The following is a 25,616-nucleotide window of genomic DNA, read 5'->3' as shown; positions in this document are numbered from 1 at the left end:
GAAGCCCCGTTGGCGCACGTGTTCTCACGTGCTATAGTCGTTTGGTTTTCACACAAGGCGCGCACTCGGTATCTGCAGGGCGTATATGTTCAAGAGGTTCGTTCTCGATCGAACCAAGAATATGGGAAAGCGTGCATGTTCACGCGTGCAGCCTCAGAGACGTTGTGTGTCCGTGCCCGCCGAGAGAGGGCTCGGAGCTTCCATTGTCTTTCTACACACCTGCGCCAGTGTCTTTCGACCTGTTTACCTTGATAAAAAACAACTCTATCTGGCAGCCCCCAAGAACCGTTCTTTTGTTCGGCCACTCGAGGAGCGATATGATAGCATTCTCGCCCAGCTCCGTCTTCAAGAACGGCGAGGAAAAGCTGATTCTTCGCGTCAGCGATCAGCGTCGAGGGCCCTCTTCGAGAGGTTTCTTTCTCTCTTTCGCTCATTGCTTCTTCGTGAGTACCGTTCTCGAGGTGCCTTTTGTCCTCCTCGTTGTCGAGCCATTGTCGCGGACGCCCCTGATCGAGTTTCAACAGCAGTGTGCTCCGTACCGTGCTTTGCCGTGTCGTATGTTACTGACTATCGTGAGTTTTCGACACCGCTCCTGCAGTGCTTCATCACCGAGTGCTGTATGTGCATCGCGCCGGGCCTTCCCCGCTTTGCGTTCACCAGCGGCTTCAAGGAGCGTTGATCATGGTCCCCATGCTTGGCGAAGTCTGTAGTCTGCAACGAGAAAACCAACGGTCCGGTGCCTTCGACAGACTTTCTCCCTTGCGAGCACCGAGGCACTTGGCTAACCGGAACTGACGTGAGCACCAGCTGTGACGGAAGTTGGAGAGTAAGCTATGCTGGTGAGTTCACGAACACAATGTGTTGATTCAAAAAGAACCATGTGCCTAGATTGCTGAAAGTGTGGGCTTGGCAGCCACCTGCACGTATACTGCCAGGAAGAGAGGGACTGAAATTGAAATGGTCTGTTGCCAGTGAACTGTGCTTAGAGTACGCAGAGCGGTAACGAGACCCCAAGGCAGCCAGATAATTAGCTCAGAAAACAAGGGAACATGCTCATTCAAGTTGTGTCCCTCACAGTCAAACGCATTGAACATACGACCTTAGGACACATCAGAGCAAAGAAGGGTAAAGAAGAGAAACCAAACAAATTGATGTCAAACGCATTTGCAGTGGTTAATTCATCCCACTCTCATACAGACTACAACGCATGTAAGACACTATACTTTCTATGCTGATTGGAATTGTTTTTCAATAAGGAGCTGCCGCTCTCCGTCATCCAATTTCGCGAAGCTGAACTCTGTTTAATACGGATAAATTTTATTACATTATTAGACGGGGCAATGGGGACCCTCATGTCTCGGCTGGCATTCAGCGGCACTTCCTCACTGCAAAAGTACACAACGTCAACGCAGTTACTGAGCTCGTATAATTTTCAGGCGATTTCTGGTGTAAGTGTGCACACAGTGCGACTGTCTGTACCAAGCTGCATGTTGCACTGCCCTATGTCGGAGGAGTGCAGTCCCGTAAGCGGGCTTTTCCACGCACGAAACTTGCCCTAACCAAAATATTCGCATTTCTCCGCGCTGGGACACGTGATTTGTACAGTATATAGCTAAAGGAGGCAGGCAATGATGATGTAACAAGTCGGCGTGTTGACACCTTATGAATATGATTATCCCATCACTGGTTACTTCTTTGCGGTTAGGCAAAACTCGTGCGCGCGGAGAAGCCCGCTTCCAAGCTCTCCATATCAGCAAGTGCTCTGCATAGTCACTGCAGAAAGCGATCCCGGTGCGAGGCACGTGCATGAAGTCGGCCCTGTTCTCTCAGGACGGGGGCGCCACGGCGTCGCTAAACCGAGCAGGTCGCGATAAGATCAAAACAATGGGACCGTGGCCGAGGGGGTACACGGAGACTGACACACAATGCAGCACCGCGAAGACGCCGAGGAGGGAAAGGGGGCTTGTTCAGGCGTGCGGGGAAGATTGACAGAACGGGGACTTGATTCAAACTAGTAAATCAAATAATTGATTCATCAAATGATTGATCGGCCAATCATACCCCTTTATCGGAAGCCTACTAGAGTCAGCCACGCCTCCGCCATATATTAGCACACACAGGCAGATGATTGAGCTATCCTTTAGAAACCAGGAAATTGGTGTTATCTATTGTCTTGTACAGTACTCACGAATCAAATCACACAATTTTCGGGCAACGTAATGCACGCACTTTTCTTTCCAGCGTCTACATTTCGCTTAGTTAACAGCGTCATTGAGGCATCACAAGAAGGGGGTGGAGGTTGTGTCATATCGGCGTATCTTTTACTGAAGCGTTTACATGAGAACCAATGTTACGTTTATCAGCCAGATTTGGAGCTACGGGATGCGGTTACCATGAGCTTATAGCAGTCAACACGTATAAAAAAAGTTGCGTTACATTAGTGAGTACTGTACGCAAAGCTTCCCCTCTCGTATACCTCTCAAGGCATGATGTAGTCACCGCAAAGTATTTTATTTAGTTAGTTCCAAGTAGATTTTACATCTTGCAATCGCTACAGGTATACAAGCAAGCTAGTGGAAATAAGTTTTTTTTTTTCTATTGAAATAGAAAATAAACGAAGGAATTGTTGTCACCGTTACTTGGTGACGGCTATCCCTTTCCACTTGATTGTTAGAAATAGGGAGTAGGAAAAAAAACGAAATAGCATATATACCTATATACATTCCTACATAGGCGAGTGCAAAAATCCTCACATGGGCAGAACAAACACGTTGCCGCCACGCTCACTTTTAACTACAGTCAGCTCAGTAATGGTAAAAAGTATTTGATTTTTCGAAAACGCACTGCGAAAACGCGTTCATTGCTTTGCGATTTATTTTATAGATGTCCATGGGCCTAGTATTTTATTCAACACGAATGGTCGCTCGGGATCTAACCTGTGCAGTTCTTGTTCTAGTCGCCTTCGGTGTGCGTCTTGTTTCGGACAGTCGAGCAAAAGGTGACAGATATCCTCGTCGTCGTGGCCGCGTGAGCATGCTGACGATGTTGCACGCTGAATACGAAGTAGGGAGTGCTTTGTGTAAGCAGTTCTTAAGCGATGTATGAGAGTGCCGATGCACCTTGGGAGATGATGGTCTAATTGGCATTCAAGATTAGGATAAACAGCATTATAGGATCGATTACTTTGTTTTGTCTGTGAACCAGGTAGACAAGCATAATTCACGTTTCGTTGTTATACATCATATTGACCTACAGGAATGAGGCGGGTTTGCGTAAAATGATGAGCGGTTTTCTCCAACTCATCTGCCAATTCATTTCCCTTGATTCCGCAGTGACTGGGAACCCACTGAAATGCCACTCGATGATTCGACTTCATAGCTTCTGAAAGCTCTTTTAAGAGAAGTGGTTATGAGGGAAAAGAAGAGAAAAGTGAGCCCCGTAACTGTCTGCATCAGGGTGCGACACCTCAACAGTAGCTCACAAGGGATGGGGTGAGGAGGGATTAAAAGGATAGGATTAAAGGCATAGAGAGAGAGAGAGAGATGCGCTGGGACAGCAAGCGAGGGCATGTGAGGGGGTAGGAGAGATAGGAAAGATGGAAACACGGTCACAGCAGTCCGAGGATGGGGCACCACTTGCGAGAGCTCTTGTCGGCGTCTTGAGATGGCGTAGGGCAAGTCCAGTTGGTCAGAGGTACGCTGTCGTCGGATATCGGCGTCAGGAGATGACGTAGGGCCAACCCAGTCGGCCAGAGCTACGCTGACGTCGGAGATCGCGAGGGCACAACCAGTCGGCACGGTATCCAGCTTTTTTATTATAGCGTACAGTATATGCACATCAATGTGTCTTGAAGTGGCATTTTCCATGAGTGCCGCCAGAGAAGTGTTGCTTCTGGCTAGCCACAACCTTATGCATGCTTCTGCGTGCAAGTGTAGGAGTGTGCTTGTGTTATTGTGTGTGCGTGCGTGCGTGTGTGTGTGTGTGTGTGTGTGTGCGTGTGTGTGTGTGTGTGTGTGTGTGTGTGTGTGTGTGTGTGTGTGTGTGTGTGTGTGTGTGTGTGTGTGTGTGTGTGTGTGTGTGTGTGTGTGTGTGTGTGTGTGTGTGTGTGTGTGTGTGTGTGTTTATAGTTTGTCCAGACTGTAGAGCATGAAGGCCTATTCGAGCAAAATTTTCATTTGCCTGCGAGGGAAGAAGGAGGAATTATGCTGAAGTGACCACAACAATAACAAGCGCCCCCCCCCCCCCCCCCATGGATTTAGAATACTGCACACGCCTATGACCATGGCCTTTTCACAAATTCAGTGTCAAAAACTGCTCTAAGGGCTGTTATGGACTTTATCAAAAGAACTGTACTGGATAATAAGCTCTAGGGACTATGCTAAGTGACTACTGTACATATACACACCACCTGTCCCCATCATCACCCTTACCTTCTGTGTAGAGTAGCAGGCTAGAGCACACTTGCTGAAGCCGACCTTTCTGCATTTTAATAAATTGTCGCGCTCTCTCTCTCTCTTTCATGTGACTAGTTTAATACAGAAACGCAAACTTAGTCGCATGGTTAGAGAACTATAACGATGTTTTCCTTTCATAATGACAGTGCGCACTTGGAATGACTATTCATGAGCCCCACTCATCTTAGATGTGCGGTTGATAAATAGCGATAGAGTACATTCTCAAGACAGCACATCTGGATGCCCTTGCTACACATATCGTTTAGAATCGCCCAAACGTGGATATTTTATTAGTGATCTTCTATGTCTTTCTTTTTTCAGATTTCAATGTCAGTCAGCTGTTTTTGGAAGTGTGTCAGAACTACGAGCGGGCTGCAGGAATGCATCGAAAGCTACGACATCCTACGAAGGGTAGCTGTTTAGACGAAGCCGAAAGCCACAAGAATTCGCTAGGAAGCCGCAAAGGACGTCTCCTGTCGAGAACTTCGTGCATTTACGGACCCTGTGATTTGACGAGAAAAACATCGCGTGTAGTTCCCGCCGTCAACACTGTTCCTTCTTGTTTTCACAAGGTGATTACGTCAGACAAATTTGTTGACTGAACTACGTGAGGTTGTGTCCATCAGCGTGGCGACGAAGACGTCATGCTCCGACAGTTCTGAAACTTCTGCAAGCCTACTACTCTAAATCTACCTGGATAAAGCTGCCAAGATCATCGAGTCACTGCTCACGACGAACGAAGCCGGTCGTACCACCGGCGAACCGATTCTAGCGGGGCGCATTCGAAAGTCCTCCTCAGGGAGCAACAGCTGACACCATTAAGGTGGCAAAGAAAGCTGCCACAAAGGTCCTGGAAGCACCCGGGGCCTCCCGTGAAGCGCATCACCACTGGACGCACCGAGAGTCACACGGGCGAGAAAATTTACGCGTCGGGTGCAAGAGGGGCCGAGAGAAGCTGCGTCGGGTCCGGCCGGTCGGTCGCGTAGCTGTCCCGTCGGCGGCGCCTTTGGTAGCCGAAAGGTAGAAGGATCCCCCCACACCCGTTCGCCGGAGAGGAGGCGCCTGGCGACTCCGCCCTCCGGACGTCCAGCAGCAGGCCGCGAGAGAGGGTGTCCTCCCCGCGGCGGCGCGCCGAACGAGCACTAGCCATGCCGCCGGCCTACGCGCGGAGCGGCCAGCGCCGTTGCAGTTAGCCCCGCCGAGAGACCCATGGATTACGCGGTGCGCTGGTTCGCCGCTGCCGTGCTCTTCCTCGCCTTGCTCCTGCGCACGGCAACGTGAGTACCTCTCATATGCTACCTGCGCGCTTGTTCGCTTTCTGGGACGTTGTTTCGGTCTGACCAGGTGTGATGATGGGTGTCAACGGTATTCTTTCCCGTTAGAACCGGTACACTTTAAGCGCCACCAAGAGGGGTCATTTGGTTTACAGGACTGTGTAGAAGAATATGAGCATCCACCTCTGTATTTTACAACTGCGCATTTATTTATTTATTTATTATTTAATTGTTAATTAATTTATTTATTTATCTATAATCTTTTCACATTCACCGTTTCCCGCGACAGATCTGCCTCAGACGAGCTTCGTGTTCGATATCGAAGGACGGCCGAACGAACGGCGCAACTTTTGATAACTCCGCAATGCGCGAGCACCCTTCGCCTGAAAGGCGCGTTGAAATTAAGGCAACGAGTGAAGCGAATGAAAAAGCGTCCTAGACGGTCACCGCTTCTCAGAGAACTAGCTGTTATAATTAACCGCTCGTAACAAGAGGGTAAAAAAAGAAGAGAGAACGAATGCTTCTGTTGGTTACGCTTTAATCAGTGGACATGGAACCTCATGGTGCCTGTTCCAAAGAGCTGCGATATTTTCATTACGCCGGTTTTACCGGCAGTCCCGCGATGTCATCGTGTATCGGAAGCGTGACGAACTGTCAGCGACATCATTTCTAAAAAGGGTTCCTTGCTCTGTCAGCTGACTGACTAACTGTAGCAAAACAAAAAAAAGTGCCCTTGTCTGCTGTCTCGCAGATAGCGAGACGGTTTCCTCAAAAGGAACCTCGCTGCAGTTGCTGGAATCTCGTTCTCTTCCGCAGCCTGTCTCCGGTAGCGAATAATAGACAAATAAAGCAATAACGAGGTTATGCGCGCGTTGGCCGAAACTGCAGCGGGTCAAAGCACCCGTCCGAGAAAGACGCGGTGCCTTTGAAACAGAGGTGATTTCTGCCTAACGGGAGAGATGAAATACTGCTCCCCGAGACGGATAAGGCCGTAAACGTCAGGTTTCAGCCCTTTCGTGGGAGAATGGCCTTCCGTCTCGCGCCCCTTGTTGGCGGCTCTCCGCGTGCTTCCTTACATTTTCGCGTCCAAACATCTCGTCCGCGAAGGAATTCCGGGAGCCATTGTGCCGGCAAAAGTGTACAGGGGTTAATACACGGATCGTCCACCCTCTCCTCTCGCTTCCCTCTTCGCGTTCTTCCGACGCGCGCGATCTCGGCATAATGTGGCGAGTCGTGTGCTGCACGGTCAACCATGTCTATAGGAGCGGCTGCGATCGAAGTTCATCAGAATGACAATTTTCAGCCGTTGAATTGGCAGAATTTCACTTAACCGGCTTCAGTTCGTGATGCGCGCATCAAGTCATCAGTTGCAATAAACACTAATACATTGCTTTTTTTTTTGTTGATAGAGTCGGTGATTTTGTATGCACTGGGCACCTTCCGGGTGCGCACAATATAAGCACCAATGAAATATACGATGCCTCGCACACACGCTTATAGATGCATGGTGCGCACACTTTTTCCACGCATTCAAACGAACCAATAATTTCATTTAGGGAAGCACTCTAACAATTATATATCTGAACGGTGACTTAGAAACTAGCGTTCTTACTTTCGGCTATCAACATGTCATCTAGATGCACTTCACCACATGTTTTATAAGACGAGTTTAAGCTCTCACAACTTGAACGCGCGATATATCTACATGCGGAAAGAAATGATGGTCTCGTTCAAGTTAAAGCTTAGACGTCGCTCAAAGTCAACTTCAATCGTGCTTGCATTAGCCGTGTACGCAGGACAATACGTTATTTCCATGCCGCCAATAACTGGGCATGCGAGTCGCGTTCATCAAATCGCGCGCACTAAGAATGAACTCTATAACATAGATCGTATAAGCACGGCGCTTGCGCTGTGGTCACAAATGTTTGTCACGCGTCTCGCCTGTAAACAGCACGCATCCTTGTATGCACGCGCTGCCACTGTTCACACACGCGGCATTTCCTCGAAGCGCAAAAACTTCGCCTTGCGAGACGCGCGCGGAAAGCGTGAATGTTTTGCCCACCGGGTGGTGGCGTTGGCCAACGTCTCGATCCTCGGCTTCGTAATGCGTGCCATTGACCCGCGATCGGGAGACGGCGAGGAAACCGAATGAAGGCAAGAAACGAGGAAATATATCAATCCTCGCTGGTCCTCTGACGTTCGCCTCATTTGCACATTGTTGTTTAGCGTGGCAAGATGCGCGTGTGGCCCGCTCGTTATGCGGCTTTGCTTCCACATGACTCTCGCTCGCCTGTTTATTTTACTTTTTTTTGTTCACCTTCAGCATCTCATCTGGTCTCGTGAGAACTGTGTGGTCTGGTGGAAGCGGCGCAATAGTCTGCGGCACTTATGTATTTAGATAAGTATTTCTTCAACTTTTCATAACTGATGAGTGGGGTTCAACGTCCCAAAACCACCATATGATTATGAGAGACACCAACGTGGAGGGCTCCAGAAATTTCGACCACCTGGGGTTCTTTAACGTGCTCCCAAATCTGAGCACACGGGCCTGCATGTTCAAGTGCCTATTATGTTATACCTACCCTGGTGAGTTTGAAAAACCTGTGATCACAGTTAGTGCACACTTCACAATGAAAAGGTATACATCCTGCTTTGGTCGTTTAACTTAACCAATTTGTATTTTTTGTACAATGCACCGATTCGCAAAAGCGAATGTGGTAAATGTCACTGTATTTGCAGCTTCATTGAAACAAGTAATAATTGCGCAATTCGTACAGCACGTGAAGGTGTAGGAATGTATTGTCTTATGACTTGTGCTTCCTTAAAAGATTTGTTTACACCAGTGATGCGGCATATTTGTTGAAATGCTATTGGTTTTCAAATGATGTTTTTATTCTTGAGCTACACCAAATCACTATTTGCGAGGGCTGTTGTGCAACACGCTCGGCATTGTGCACGCGATGTATCTTGGTTATCTGTATATGTCTTCTCTTATCACGCGCAATCACTCACAAGTGCCTCAACCTCGTGTCTCAACAAACTAAAATCAGAAATGCTTTTTTTTTTACGTTGTGATTTTGTTTTTCGTCCTTGTTCCTTACAGCATTTAACCATGCATCTGGCATTCGCGGACTAAAACGTTCTGAGAACTTGACAACAGACGCCTAATTTTTGTAAAGTTCATTCGATTCCGCGTTTCGCATTGCTTTTCTGTCATGGGTATAATTACGATGACATTTTTCATGTGCAGCATTTCGGTGTCATCAGTCAACCATCGATTTGCACGACCTTATACTACGCGTTTACGCAGTCCAGTTCTGCGTAACATTGTGACCGTAATAACTGCTCTTCGCCTCTCTTTTTGCTTCTCTCTGTTACTCCGCCCGGCACTGTTTATTTTTTCATTGCATGTCAAGTGCTTCGTAGCGCTATCGTAACCGTGGCCCCGGCTAAAGACATCATCACAAAAAGAATATGTATAGTTGTGTAGTGTTGCGCCGGCTCCATTGTCGATTTCGCCGCCATCACTTGAAAACTGAGCTCGTGCACGAGGGGCGAACGCACGCATGCAGTGCCCGGTGTTGTGTTACGCCGACACGTATGCCACCACTGACACCGCTTCGACGCTCGAGACCTTGGCCGTGTTTATTGCTCCTCTATGTCTGGCTACCTGTAATATAGAGAATTGAAAAACGAAACGTAACATACTACCGCTCAAGTTTTCTCTATGCGTGTTTGTGACACGAAGAAAGCGAAGGAATAAGAGAAAAAGCTTAAAGACGTTTTACGGAAGTTATTTGGGCATGCTTTTGCACAGCTAGGCGAGATGGTAAACAGTGAAAGGAAGTCATACAAAAAAATTCACATGCTTGATCCCTCATACACACACGAATGATGTAAAAATGAACTGTAATACTGAAGTCATCCGCACTCCCATTAAGCCTTGTGATTCACAAAAGTAGCGTGACGAGTAATTTATTTGGTCTCAATTCTTATTCCTGACGTTGCCGCAGTCCTAGATCATCTCGCATGCACACGATTTTGAGACATCGCAAAAGGGACGTCTTACGTTTTCTTGGAATGCAGTGTTGACGCTCCCGAGTTCCCACACACCGGAGCCAGACAACGTGTAGGAAGTATTTTACTTTGATTTTAAAGTGTGTGTGTGTTTTTTTTTCACTGACCACGCTGGCCCACTGCGACGAAGATTATCCCGACGGATTAACACAGTCTCTGCATGCAACCGAAATCGCAGAAGATACTCATCGTTCTTTAGGTGCACCACGAGCAGATCTGCCGCTTCGTGAGTCGCTCTCTCTCAATGACGTCACAATGTGATGGTACATCACTGATATTGAAACCGAAAATGATTTCCTAAAGTATGCCGGTACATACTCGATGCTTTCCCAGGCGCCACAATACTCCTGTCGGGGTCCTCGACACTACTCTTTTTATTTGAAGCAACAGCCGGAAAGCGGTTAAAATTAATGTCAGGGCTCTATTAAGCTGTGTTGGCTGCGGCAGCTGCATTTCTGATGGAGGCGGAAATGTTGTAGGCCCGTGTGCTCAGATTTGGGCGCACGTTAAAGAACCCCAGGTGATCGAAATTTCCGGAGCCCTCCACTATGGCGTCTCTCATAATCATATGGTAGTTTAGGAACGTTAAACCCCACAAATCAATCATCTATTATGCTGTGTGTCGCGCAGGGTTGTTAAACAACGCATTTGGGAATAAAGGAGAAAACCAAGAAAGGAGGGAGTTTGCCTGTTAACTATATACCTTCAGCTTGGGGAATAGGAAAGGGAAGCAGAAAGATAGAAGTGGAAAGAGAAGGAAATGGTTAGCAAATGCGCTAACGCAGTGGCGCTATACAAAATTCTCAGGCTTTCACTATAGATCCTAAGTCAAACCATTTAAGACATGATTATAGTAAAGAGCTCGATGTTGCAAATCATAAAAGACAAACTTTATTCACGTCAAAATGGAGATATATACAAGCAAACAAACACGGATGTATTCGTTGGCTTGCGCATTTCAGAAGCATATATAGTTAACGTATTTCAGTTAAACTTAGCGAGAAGAGAAGAGAGAGAGAGAGATGGCATCTTGTATCGACGCAAATCTTGTTGGACTCTCACGACAGCATGGGGCGAACTTCGCGAACACTAGGCTGATATATAGTAATCACAAGCAGCAACAGTTGTTAAGCAATCAAGATGCTCATGATAAAGTGTGTCTGCACTGGTCTTATCCGGCTTTCTCTCAAATAAGTTTTACGGGCCGAATTCTCAACCTCATTGCGAGGCACGCATGTCTTCTATTCGTCGTACAACGAGTTTATGTAAGAGTGCAGCCGAACCCCTCGGACTGTATGCATGTGCCATTGAACTGCCTGCAGTCTCACATAGAGGCGAGCGTTTATTTGCCTCCGTGTGTCCAACGCGGCGTGCTGTAGTGGTTGTGGTGCTCACCTTCCGAGCCGAAGGTCGCGGGTTCGGTATCCGCGGTCGCATTTCGATGGAGGTCGAACGCTAGAGGCCTGTAAGCTGTACCTGTGACGTCAGTACGCGGTCGGCTACCCAGGCAGCATCCGGCGTATTTTAAAAACAAAAGACCCGTCTGAGTAGCCGTCGCGTTATTTGTGCGCCAACAACTCCATACATCATCTCAATAAAAAAAAGAACATGGTCAAATCTTTCGGAGCTCTATACTGCGGCGTTCCTCATAATTACATATATTACTATAATTTGCAACATTTGCAACTTATGCGCGGCAACTGTTTGCTTGATAACTTGAAACAGCTGACTTGTAAACAGCTGACTTGACACGAGGAGAAGAAAAGAAGCGTTTTTATATCGTAACGCTCCAGTGTTGGCTGGTGCGCACCCAACGCCTAGCTTCTTCACAGGGAACCATCGATATGTTCCCATGCATCAGCTCTCTTTCATATCGCTTCACTCAACGCTAAAAGATAAATAATAACCGTATCGGTTAGCCGACCGGTGCTTGTGCCTTGATGCAATCGGGACGGACGACTTCGAGTGCTCTTCGCTATCCGCACTTACTGAGAGAATGGGGAGAAATCAAACGTTCCCAGAAGCTTTTTTCTGGGAGTGCAGCGGTTAATTTCTTGAGAGAGCGCGAAATTCGTCACACATTGTTCTGGATTAGGCTTCCAAGAAGTTCGCGCCACACACAGTGCAACCAGTAAAACGAGCGAGCCACTTCGTTATGTGCCCTTGTGAGTAAAGATACTCGTCATGAGTGTGCATGCATTGTTCGTTGATCACGCAACTTATATAACCTGTAGTATTTCTTAAAGTGTACAACACGAACAGCATCAGTGCAACCTTAGCAGCGTTTTTTTTTCTTCTTCTTGTATACGTGTTGACACATGCGCGTGCTTTTCAGAATGCCATAATTCACAAAGCCAACCCGCTCAATTTTTAGTCTTTGCAAGAAATTATACGAACGTGAATGTCGGCATAACATTTCGTGTCGTTATTTGTGTAATATATAACATCTGCTTTCTTCTTTTTTTTCTTATAGTAAAGGCTGAAACATACAGCGCTGTATGCCTATGTATCATGTATGCGTATTTAGGCTTGTAGCATACTTTCGTAAGATAGTTCGTGGCACTTCGCGACAGGTTAATTATTGTGTCACAATGGTCGGAGCATTGACCACAGCGCTTATCAAAAGGATAATATATATGACAAAATCAGTGTCGGACCTCTTGGATGTGGCTCTTGACAAGCATGCCAATAAGAATTAACACCTCGTGCGCATCAAAGTGATATTTTCATGTGCTTTTTCAAGTCTGAATCCACATAAAGATAGTTGCATGTACAGCATGCCTCCGTCGGATTGAAACAGGACAATTTAGGGCTAAGTCGAATTTTGTCCCAGTGCATTCTACAGGTCACACTGAAAAAAAAATCAAGAAAACACAATGGTCATACATTCTGATCACTGCTCCGCGTTACTCACCGCGGCAGTTCAGCAGGCAAAAATGACGCGGGCTCGATTGCCTGTCGCAGCTTCAGCCTTTCGGGGAAGGCAAAATGCAATGACAATCGTCTGCTTAGATTAGCGTCGGCGCCAAGAAAACCTCGGGTGACGAAAATTACTGCGAAGTTGCTCATCATTTCTGTGCGCCTAACAATCATATCGTGACCCATAGAAGTCGAGAAATTAGTCAAGTGTGCGTAGTTGGAAAGCAAACGAAGCAGTGTAGCCGTAAAAGCAGGAGCGCTGCAGTCAAACTTTCCAGAAAGTCTCTTCTGCAGGCGCGTATTTGCCAATTCGAGACGTTCTGACGTCGACATAAATGCTGCATGACAGCTGTTTGCTTAATATTGGACCCAACAATAATCGCGACCTGTCATTTTACATCTCATCAAGCGCATTAACAAAGGCTCCTGAACTGAAATTTGTTAGCATGTTACTGCACTGTTGCGTCGAAGCCAATTAATCGTATTCTTTCCTCTCGCAGTTACTAACAGCCTTAAATGAATATTCTTATATTTTTTTCAGTGCTGTCCTGTCACTAACTGTCTTTCGCCCCTTGTCCCTTCCTAAAATACTAACCATATAGGCCCGAGCAGATGTCGTCAAAGTCTATATATGGCCTCACCGCAAGCTAGAGCTGCCACCTGCATTTTATGCTTGGATATCATCCGGCTCTCACGGTAATATAGCTTCATTTCTATAGCACATGGGGTAGTAGATGGGTATAATATAATTTTAGCTATTGATACAACTCCGGCGTATCTCGAATAATCGTCCGTGTATCGGTGCCTCGTTTACGCTGCATTTCAGTGGCCCGCTTCTCCCGGCATTTCTTCAGCGCCACCGTTCTACGTCGTTCGTTGTAGCCGCCGGCAATTACCGTCATGCGCTTCTAGAAGGTCCTCTCGCTTCCACTCTGCCCTTTTCATTTGCCCTCCTCTTTGGCACAAGAGGGCGCACCCAGCTTTGATTGTCCAGGTCCGCTATCGGCTGCTGCCCTCCGCGGAGAGACGCGCAGCTCATCAGATAGATTGCTGCCGCAGATCAGCTGGCGCAGCGTTTTTCGTCATAGGCGCTATTCTCTCAATTCTTTTTTTTTTTCTTCAACGCCCGCTTAACATTCATTGTAGGGCACGTATCTCTCACCAGAGAGGTTTACTGACCGCTCGAGAGGTGTCGTCTGTCGGTTTATTTTGGCGCTGCAAACTCGACTAGGCCTTAATCACGTTTAGCGCCACTGATGTTGCACACGTATGGATTGCACACAAGTTAAATTAGAAAAATCTCGCGAGGCGCTAAGCGTGATAGAAAGTTGTACAGAGCACCGTAAAAGCAAACAGCTCTTGCAGAATGGAGTGCATGTCCGGCTCAATTACATTGGCACTCACGTACACCACGCTGGGTTACGGTGTTAGGCTGCCCACCTGAAGGGTTCGATTCCGGTCGTGGCGGTCGCCTTTCGGTGCAGGTGAAATCAGAGAGAGTGCTGCTCGAAGTCGGTGCGCGTTGAATAACGCCAGGTGGCCACGATTTCCGAAGCCGCCTCGTACCGAGGCATAAGAATCAATTAAAACAATGCGTCCCATGACAGTGCTATTAAATGAACATTATATATGGACCTGTGACGTCACGTTGACCATAAGTAGTGCTGCGCACTGCACGTCAGGGCGTGTTGGTGTGTTAAGCGCGCCATCGAGTCGGCTTTTAATGGCCCTACTCCTCTAACTGCACATAACATGTATCGACACGTTTTCTCTGCAGCTTTCTATAGACTCGCAGCAGACAAGTCCACTGTTGTTTTAGCAGGCGAGGAAAGCGCAGGCCAAGCCTGTCGCTGTTTGCAAAGAGGGCGACGTAGGGGAGGGAATAAGTATTATTCGCGAGCGGTATATATGCTTGCTCCTTGAGCTATCAGTGGTGATTGCCTAAAAGCCGATTACCCCTTGTTGCCGTCGACTTTCGCCTTATCCGAGTAAGACTGGTGGCATGTTTGCACTTGGCCTCTTTTTTTCTCTTTCTTTTATTCTTGTGAGGGTTCCTGCATGCCGCACCTGCGTACTCTCTCGAAGCAGCATTTGTACACATGTCTTTGCAATAGCAGAACTGCAAAACAGTCGTACTTATAGAACGTAATCAGGATATAAATACTGACTTGCCACTCTGCGGATTTCAATGCGCTTTTCATGAATGTGTAGTTTTAGTTAAGGAACCGCAGTGCTGCCGGCTCATCTAAACAGAGAAAGCAGTCACGGGAAAATCTTCCAATTATACGTTGGTGAGTCGACTTATCTAAAGAGTAACCAAGTTTTCGTCTGACGAGCAGACATATCTTCCTCTTTCCTTTTTTCTGCGATCTATTACAAACAGACAGGTCTCTGATGAAGTGAGTGAAAATATTTAAGTCCGTGAATTGTGAGTAAGCGCAAACACACATGGATGTAGAAGAGAGATGACATAGAAGGAGAGGAGTGACACGGACAGCTCTCATCTATATATGTACTTCTCTGTTCGCGCTTACTCATAATTCACGGACGCAAACCAACTAGCCGACCAACGTGTTTTAAAGTTTAGGTCGTCTTTTGGGCGTTATCATACTTTGAGAAACTCGAAAGGCTCTTCTGTCACTACCTTGACGTTAACGTAGTGGCGTTCTCTGCCAAAAATTTTATTATTTCTTTTATTCGCAGCATTCTGGATTTTTCGATCCTGGTCAAGGTGATAATTTCTCGCTCACGACAACGAAGCCGGTGCCAGAAATTCTGCGAAACGAGCTCTTTGACGCTCTCGTATTATCATCTGGCGTTTTACGTGCAATAACCAAGCCCTTATTATGAGGCATATCGTAGTGGAGTGCAACGGAAGTTTTGACCATCTTGCGTACATCGCATGGTACACGGTGGGGGGGGGGGGGGGGCACTATCATTTCATCCCCATGAAAATTCGGCCAGAATCAAACCATTAAGGTCGATAAAGCTGCCTCCAATCACGGAGGCCGTTCCAAACTACGTTATGTGCAGGAAACTTTCGGAAGTGAGAAGAAAAAGGAGAGCCACATCGATTTTCGATGACTTTTAAAACAAATCTACTCAAAATGGGGCAATACATGCTTGCAACACAATATTATGAAAGAATTTTTTAAATAAAAATGAGCTAAATTCTGCATCTGTTTCAATCTAAGTGAGCCAGATCCATTAAGCCAGTGTTGCGTCAACAATCGTGACCAAAACAACCAAAATGGTCGCATCCAATTTGTTTCACCTGTGCCCTATAGTTGCTTTACTGTCGTGCTTTCGTTCCTAAATACCTCTTTCCTGGGCAGGTTGCTACTTACTGAACGACGTGATGATGTGGGATAAATCTCGACTATAAAGAGTAAAGTAGCCTGACTTTTGAAGCGATAAAATTAAAGGGCTTGTTTCACAGGAATTCCAGTGCCGGCGTCGTCAGTTGTGAGCGAAAGGTCATCATCTTGTCGCTGACGAATAAATTGAGATAGATATAAATAAAATGAACAATGAAAACTTCCGAGTGATGATGGAACTCGGCCCTGGCAAGCAGGTGCTACACCACATATCTGTTCGGAAGTGCACGGTTAAAATAACTTCCTTTGCTTGAAAATGCAATGAAAATAACTTTCGTGCTTTAAAAACTCGTGCGTCCTGTATACCTTCACACTAAACATGCAATATCGCAGTAATATTGCGTGGTCGTAAATTCCCATCGGGCGTCAGAGCAAGTAATTATCACACCGATTTCGTGATTTAAAGCCGGCCACCAATTACAAAAGGCAAAACCCCTTACTGCGCGCACTTCTTCAATACCACGTGGTGGGTGCATAGCAAGTTCGAAAAGAGTTATTTTTTTTGTTTAAAGCATGTTACCCATTACACATAATGCAGCCATATGCGAAAGCTTCCCTCACACAAGCCGCGTTCAACTTTATTGATTACATCGTAGTAATCCACAATTTAAACTTCTCGAGTAACATCACACAATAAATAGTATTCACTAGGTGGTTGAAGTGCGCAACAGGGACGGGATATCGATATCGCTTCAACTTTTACAGGCGAGGCTTAAAGGTTCCCATATCTTTCTCTGATTTCTCCTGCCATTTAGTGTTTCTTTTCGAGTTCTGCGCTACATTTTCAAGCCCGTCTATTAGTTCAAGACGGCATATATTTCAAATAAAAATAAATGAAACGAAGTTATTGGGCACTGGTCTACTCGCTGAAAAAAAAAGGAGATTCAAAACGATGCGGCATAAAAAAAACTAGGCAGTAGAATAAGAAGAAGATCTGTAGCATTTTGGAACATATTAGATGGTATGCACCACGAGCAACAGGTAAACAAGAGAAAGATGGATCCAGGCCTGTTGCGCCTATTGTTAAATATTGACCCCAAAAAAAGCGATTGGACCTCATAGCATACCGTATATGTTTCTTAAAAGATTTGCAGAGTGGATAGTAAATACTTGTGCCATATCTCTAATAAATCATTAATGACGTGCTCACTTCCAGCTGAGTGGAAAACTGCTAAGGTTATCTCCGTGCATAAGTGTGGTTCCACATGACAGATATCTAACTCCAGGCCCATTTCCTTAAACCTCCACAGTAAACAAACTTCTCCAGCACGCAGTGCTTAAACTTATAAATATATACCTCGAACAGGAATCCATTCTGTCACCCTATCAACATGGCTTTCCGTCGAGACCTTTCAGCAGTCACGCAACTACTGGAACTGACACACGACATATCACAAAGTATAGATATTAGAAAACAAACACATGGCTTTTGATTGTGTGCCACACAAGAAGCTAATCCGGAAGCTCGAATGTAGGATAGATGAAAGCTATATCGTGAAGTGGATAGAAAGATACCGGAGTAACCACTTCAAATTTGTGCACATCATTAACGAAAGTTCTTTTTTAGCGTCTGTTACATAGGGAGTGCCCAGAGCAGTCTACTGGGTCCAGTTCTGTTCCCTATGTACATCAATGATTTACCTTCCAGATTAAATGTTGACCTCCGGCTATTCGCTGATGATTTATATTGTACAGAGAAATTAATTTTGATGATGATCACCATGTACTAAATAATGCACTGTACTCGATGTCTTTTCCTGGTGTGAGGTATGGCAGATGGCTTTAAATGCCGAAAATCTGTAACCCTTACTGTGTGTAGAAAGAAATATCTTGTTTCGCTTACGTTATTAACGACACAACTCTCAGTCGTGTATTCGAGCGTAAGTACTTAGGCGTCACTTTAACACACGATCTTTGATGGGAAACACATATCAACAATATAACCTCAAGTGCCCTAAAGCGCCTTTTCTTTTTCAGAAAGCGCCTTCATCTGGCGCACTCAGATACAAAGCTGCTAGTATGCAAGATTCTTGTTAGACCAGTGTTGGAGTACGCCAATACTGCTTGGTTTCTGTATACAAAGGAACTAATTGCAAGAATCGAAGGGGTGCAGAGGAAGGCAATGAGGTTTGTATATAATAAGTACAACTTAACGAATTCCCCTAGTGAGTTACTAAATAAAGCTGGTCCACTAACACTACAAAGTCGGGTAAAGATAGCAAGAATGAAGTTCTTGTTTCAATTAATTCATGGGGACATAAACATCAACACGTCAAATCTAATCTCTCTCAGTAGTTCAAGATTGACACGTTACAGGCCCTCGTAAACACTTAATGAATACACTTCTAACTCAAATTGCTTTAAATATTAATATTTCCCGCAAACCATAGAGAATGGAACTGACTGCGTCCTGCTGCTACTAACGCCTCATGCTTACATGTGTTCTTAGAAATGATAGAAGCAAATTTACATGCTGTGCAGTCTCTGTGAACATAATTCTTGTTTTTTCTTGTATTTCTGTATTATGTACGCCCTCCCTGCAACGGTCTCCTTGTGTGATCGGCAGTATTGCTAAATAAAATAAAACGCTGCCTACCTAGTCCCGAATAATACGCGTTTTTGCCTGAAAGGGCCACTCATCGTTTACGCGCCTATCACCATTACGCCCACACAACAAAGAATAGCGCCGACAGAAGAACAAGGATGGTGTTTTTCTTGTCGCAAAATGTTTCTATATCGTTCATTCGCTGTGATTTAGACTTCTTTTTTGAGCAGAGTCAAGTCAAAATTAAACGTTCCAACCTTGAAGAGCTTAAAGCATATTGGCAGGCTAGCTGGGTGAGACATTACAGCACATGGCAGCGCACACCAGGTTACACAAAGAAAGAACACGCACGCAATTTCTCGCAATAAAAATCAGTGGATGTTCAGCGCTTGTGACGTCCCTTTGTGTATGTGTTGTTTGTGTAAACTAAGGCCACATGCTGCTGCAAGAGCCACATTCAAATTTTACTCCTCGATTTCAGCGATAGTGGGCTATCTAATCCGCGACAGAGGTATTTTGGCGAGATGAGCACACTGGCAAAAAGTTGTTGAAGCAGGCCTAATCATATTAGTAGCAAATGATAATAATAATAATAATAATAATAATAATAATAATAATAATTTGTTTACGGTGCCCAAGAACAACCATAAGGACTTTGTGCAGCCACCAAAACAATAATAATAAACACTACAATGCACGCAGTCTACCAAAAAAAATCAAATAAAAAGACCAAGAACGCACAGACAAAAATGAATTAGCGCTAAGTCTGAAGAATAAATGACAAGACGATAATCATGTAATGGCAGTCAAAAATAAAGGGAGTATACAAAACTATCTGGAAGGCTATCTGAAAAACGGAAAATGGAAGAATCTTTACATTGTGAAAAACTATCTTAAGACAGTGCAAAGCTGAGATAAAAAACAACGAAAGAGGACTGTGAAAAAAAAAAATCAAGACCATGAAGGTTAACATTACATAAACTTTGTATTCTGTGAGTACTAAAGTGTTGAAATAAGTTGGCAGGCACATGAAAGGATCGATTCTCTCTGGTTAACTTACGTGGAATCCCAATATTTACACATATCAAAAGCAAAGGGCCAGATATCGTACCGTGAACTAGTTTGTAGAAAAATAAGAGGTCAGCACAATTTCGTTGGCAGTGATGCTGTGGCAACGATAATAATCTAGCAGTGTTAGAATGAGATCCAGAGTAATTTCTGGCACAACGATAGTTGTGAATGCTTAGGGAGTTTTTCTGGGCTCGCTCAATGGCGTTACTGCCAGATTTAGCCATGTCATTCCAGATTACGGAAGCATATTCCAGTAGGGTAAGAGATATTGTGGTGTGCAATTTCTGGAAAGCTACAAAAGAACTGAATTCTCGAGAGATTCTGCAAACACAACCGACGAAACGAAGGCCTCGCGTGACAGTACGTTTAGTGTGAGCGAAAAAATTGAGCATGCTATCAAACAGAACACCAAGATCACTGAACTAACATAACGACACGGTACTGACAGAGTATAGAAATGACAGGATGGATGTTTTGCGAGATACACTCATGAACTTGGTCCTTGACGTATTCAGGGAAAAGTTATTGTTGTCACACCATTTTGAGGAAGAACACAAACCTGACTGCAGCAAGCGACAGTCGTTAACTGAATGAATTTCCTTAAATATTTTGATGTCATTGACATACAAGAGAAAAAAAGAGTAATGAAATGCAAAATAAACATCGTTAACAAAAAATTAAAATAAGAGTGGGCCTAATACCGACCCTTGAGGAACCCCACTAGTAACTTTCTACAAGGAAGACGTTTGGACAATTACGGCAACATAACATGATCTTGTAAGCAGATACCTGTGCAAGAGATTCACAACAGATGATTCAACATCAAAGTTTGCAAGTTCAACCAAAAACAGTGAGTTGCTGACTACGTCAAAAGCATTGCTCAGGTCACGGTACACTACGTCAACCTGTCCTCTCGGATAGATAGGTGGGGCGATTTGCGCCATGATTTGCGTCAACTATAACGTCATGCATATAGCCTATTCTCCTGAGAAACCAGCTTCAACTAAAGCACAGCATCATCCTTGGTCTTGAACCGTGATGCTTGTTATTATTTGCAGGTCTGTTCTCTCTCCAACTTCACTTAGGCGACATGCAGCTAAGGAGATAAGCACAATATACAGTACATAATATGTCACGACATTCTACAGTTCAACAAAATATTTTTGGTTGAATGTTCTTTGGGCATAATAAACATAACACACTACGACTCTAGTATAGCTCCGATCGTTTGACTTCAATAGTTCTGGTTTAGTTTTGTAGTTTTGTACATTTTATCCGAGAGAATACTGCAACGACTTAAATTGTTCGTGGCTATCCATAGCATGCGAAGTCGTCTCACAGCTCGACAGCGTGAAAACCACAGGTCGTGTCGTCCATGCAGGAAAAACGGCGTTTTCACTGCTTGCCACTAATCAGCCGGTAATCTATTAATGGGACCAACGCCGAGGGTTAAGGGTGGGCAATTCCCGCAGCACTCAACAGGTCTTTGTCACTGCTTGGCTAGTGTGATCTTTCCTTACAGGAGTTAACGATCTGAAGCATAGTTTAGCGATTAGTTCGGGTTAAACGCATATCTGACGATTACATGCATGGGCGAGTGCATTAGAGGTGTTCATCTCAGCCCTCCTACTTTCCACTCCCTTCCCGATCAGTGCTCTCGAACGCGTTCTTCGATATCTGCAGGTTGGGATCCTGCCGGTAGAAAGCTATATTTCGTTCATTTTTCTTTCTTCACATTTACGTTGTATACGATTACTTCCAATAACATCTCCTGTACCTTCCTTGGCATCATTGTCAGTTAGTTCTCATTACTGTTGTGTCTAACAAAGAAAACGGACCCTTAAATTTACACTTCTTAACTACAGTTGAGATATGTTAACTGACGCCTAACAGGTGGTAAGACATGCGAGAAAATAGTGTTGTAAGCTGTACGTGCGACTAAAGCTGCCACAGGTTGCAGAGCAGGAAGTTTTCCATCGTCCATGCTTCGCTTTTTCTTTTTCCCCGGGAGTTCTCTACGCCTTCTCTTTATCACGTACCGTATGAAGACGTGAATCATACACTTCGCATTCCATAGAGAGACGACGCTCCCCCGGGATATAAGCGCGCTGGGAAAACGCGACCTGTTTCTGTTCCGCATTCGATAACCATATTCCATCTGCTCTTTAAATTTTGCTGTTTTTCAAGACTACCGCTCCGTTTCTTCTTCTTCCTCGAGCCGCCTGTTGTATGTCTACACGCCTCTCCTCTCAGGAGCAAAGACAACAGATCACGATCGAAGCGAACACTCGAGTTTTCTTTTATTGCCACTGTTCCTCCGCTATCTCCGCTCGTCTCATTCTCAAGCCCCGTCGGGGCGTGAGAATAAGACGTAGCAGCAGAGTATACGCCGGAGAAAACGTGCTCTCCATAGAGCTCTTCGTGGCCAACAAGCAAACAGAGCGTTCGATCCCAGACTCCGGGTACATATACTCGGGCGCGTGCTACCGAACGTCCCAGATTCATCGAGTGGAGACAGGGACGAGAGAGGGGCTCTTCTTCTTCCTCTGGGAAGGGTCAGAGATTAACAAAACGTGGACAACCTTCGAGTCCTCGTTCCCATGTAGGACGCTCTTTCAAAATCTCCTCTTCCTCACCTTTATATTCGTCGACTTCATCGCTCGTTTACGACCGTTCTCGAGAGTATTTCGTTTTGCTTAGTTTTTCTAGTGCTCGTTTCTTTATTTTCCTGTGGCACAGGGTAAATGAGTTTTGGCCGAGAAAAGGATCAGTTGCGTCGTATATCAATATTTCATATCCGCAGCGACGCCCCAGGAAAATCCATGTACGGCGGCTCGCTCGCCGGTGCGGGCAGATAAACAAAGACGAGAGGAGATGAGAGAAGCATAAGCCTCGCTCGGTGTTGTGGATGGGCCCGCTCTGAATCTTAATAGCGGCCAACCGGCCTTCGCTCGGCACTCTTTCGCTCAATCGGCGGGATTGTGTGAAGCGATTGCACATTTCGAGGTGGTTCCCAAGGTACACAAACTGTACACATAGGCTGCGGCTTAGTTATAAATCAAGCACTGGCGAGACGGTGCGCGCCCACGGCATAAAGCGAGGCTTCAGTCAGGAGTAAGTATCAGCAGCCCCGTTTCATCGGGCATGCCGTGTGCACGTGGCCTATTCGCGTTGCGGAAACGTAAGGTAAGATCGTGGTGGGGGAAAATGATAACAAGGAAACGTTTGGGACACACACGCGAGTTAGGTGTCTTCCGTCAGGACTTTATCATCACCTTCGACTTGGCAGAGACTTGGAGCGTACGAGTTCCGGATCGTGGTTTGTATATCTTAGTTCTCCGAAGAAAGATACGAGGCTGTTTACCGAAGGATTTTATGCGCAAAGCGGTTACACTAGTTTATGAGATAGGATGCGTGTAGTTTAATCCGTCAAACGAAAGTGAGTTTTGGCACCGGCTTCAAGTTACTGTCGGCGCCGCTTTGTGTCGTTCTGACGAAGGCCGCGAAACATGGCTCGTGAAATATTAATTTGCAGAGCGGAGAAACGAAAAATAATAACGCTGAGTGTTGAAAATAGCGGTGTATACGTTAAGCCGGATAACATTCTATCGCTCGTGTTGTAAAGCGTTAAAATATAGGTCAGACGCACTTGAGAATACTCGAAAGCGTGCGGCTATGCTAGACGTATACTTGTGTATATTTAGGTAGTCAACCAGCCAACAGCGCACAGTTTCGCTCAGCACAGAACTTGCGTGGTTCCGTCTTTGTGTGCACCAAGCATGCACATACATATCACCCGCAGACACGCGAGACAACTGTTTGCTTAGTTGTTTTAGTTCACACAAAATAACGTGCTGTATAATGTTAACAAAAACCAACGCACACGTCACCTCACATGTCGCCGACAACGCTGAGATTCTTGTAAATTCTTTCACTTTTGTAGTACACCAAGTATTAAATTTCTTGCTTCACTGTCCTTACACTTGTCTCGCTCCAGCCATATTGGCAAAGCGTGTGTACAAAAAAAAAAAAGCTGCAAGAGTCTGTAAATGTATTAAGTCAAGGTGACATGGTTTGTAGATATGGGCGAGAAAAAAAAAGCGGTTGGTAACAATTCAACTCGCAGAAGGGCGAAGCAAACATGTTTTGTACTTGCCTATTCAGACAGGTGACCTTCAACTGGTACAACAGCACTTCGGCGTACGCAAAGTTCACGGATCGTTGTAGCAACCAACTGAAGACAAGCCTTGACGCGCCCCGTAGTTTGTAGCTATCTTCTATGAAATGAAAAAGAAACACTCCCCCTTACAGGGCGACGATAAGCATCGACGGAAAGACATCGGCCACGGCATGTTAAAGACAGCACGAGTCGGACGTGCCAGCGAGGCTGCAGGACGGCCGTTCGCGTGTGTGCGTGTGACTGCTGTGGCCGCTTCGTTTGAAAAGCGCCCGCATCAATCTACGCGCCGAGTGACACGGCGTAACAGCGCTTATTGCAATGGCGCGGCTCGCTGCAGATCTGGGCACCCACGTGTTTACGTCAGGTAGTAATGCCGGCCATAAGCAAAAATAATAATAAGCGTCCACCGTCGAAGAAAGGAGGAGTGACGGCAAGAGTGTAGACGAAGACTGGTACTCTGTGGCTGTACACAAGTCGTCGCGCCATTCTAGCTGGAGGACATGCAAGGACCTGCGAAATATTCGAGGTTATGAGGGGCGTTGTTGAACGGAGTGGACGTAGTCCGCTGTGCACTTTGTTTCGACGGAAGCGTTAGATGCCTCAACAAACGCGATAATTCACCGTCGGCGTCGTCCCGCAGCGTCGGCGTCAACAAGAATGACGAAAAAAAAAATCATTTCAAGTAAAGTCGCAAATCGGGCTAGTTGAAACATAATTAGTCATGACGGTCAGCGCACACAAGACACGGAGCGCTAGAAAGAACATGTTACGAGCACTGTCTGTCAGCCGAAAGTTTAACGGAAAGAAAGCTGACATGTTTAGGCAGAAGGGAAGGCACAGACGAAATATCATTACCCCCAAGCAAGCTTCTTGTCGCGTGTGTTGTAGATAACGAAACCTCAGAATCTGTGTAAGGTATTCATGGCTGGCTTACGAAGTTGCCTTTCGCTTTTATCATTTTTTTTATTTCGAGCTCTTCTGTCACTTCACGTATGCGTTGGTCCTTATTAATGACAAAAAAAATTATCGCGTGATGAGATTACCACATGACGTAATCGCAATCCCACACATATCGCCTAAATTTGAGACGTCATCAGCGCGTCACTGTGACTTCACATTGCGACGTCATCACAAGGCATCTTCAATCGGTGAAAGGTCACGAGGGCAATGCAAAACAAGATGAGGCGCTTGCAGAAAGCATTCGGAGGCTGGATCGACTGCGATGCAAAAAAGAAAGCGGCTTTCTGATGCAAGTCCGAAAAATCACAGAGAACGAGTATTTAGGGAAGACAGACATTGCTACTCCATACCCCTGGCGTTATTGGTGCACTCAAAAATTATTTTTGTTTTAAACAAGTTTTGCAGAAATATAATTTTTCACGTAAAAAGAAAAGGCATTGGATCACATAATAAACTGTCTCGTGCATCTTTAGCACACCGGCCTCTGAGCTTAATTTACTATAGAATATCCCCCAAAAGTCACTTTTTGTCAGTTTACCAACGCTTTTACTCCATAAATATTTGCTTATAGACATTTAAAATATTTTTTCACAGATAGTACGTCAACTGGTAAAAAAGTTTTAAAAAATTGCGGCTGGAACATTGCCGCAGTTACACAAGACATTATATTTCGCATCGAACTATATACGTCAGTAACAGTGTAAAAACGCAGCAAATACAAGGAGTGTATACAGCAATTGAATGCATTGAAATAATATA

General features: G+C 45.5%; 1 protein-coding gene across 1 annotated transcript in view; it reads left to right on the top strand.

The window, feature by feature from the left end:
- Positions 1–391: 391 nt before the first annotated feature.
- LOC119159437 (protein Wnt-6) overlaps positions 392–25,616 on the top strand; it is a 42,714-nt gene continuing 17,489 nt past the window's right edge. Inside the window, exons 1-2 of the mRNA XM_037412192.2 lie at positions 392–839; positions 4,776–5,731. Coding sequence (XP_037268089.1) covers positions 5,664–5,731 — 68 coding nt within the window. The 5' untranslated portion in view covers positions 392–839; positions 4,776–5,663. The remainder of the gene's footprint in view (positions 840–4,775; positions 5,732–25,616) is intronic.

The sequence above is a fragment of the Rhipicephalus microplus genome, chromosome 1 (assembly GCF_043290135.1).
Source record: "Rhipicephalus microplus isolate Deutch F79 chromosome 1, USDA_Rmic, whole genome shotgun sequence".
NCBI classification, from domain to species: domain Eukaryota; kingdom Metazoa; phylum Arthropoda; class Arachnida; order Ixodida; family Ixodidae; genus Rhipicephalus; species Rhipicephalus microplus.
This window is presented reverse-complemented; position numbering and strand designations above follow the sequence as displayed.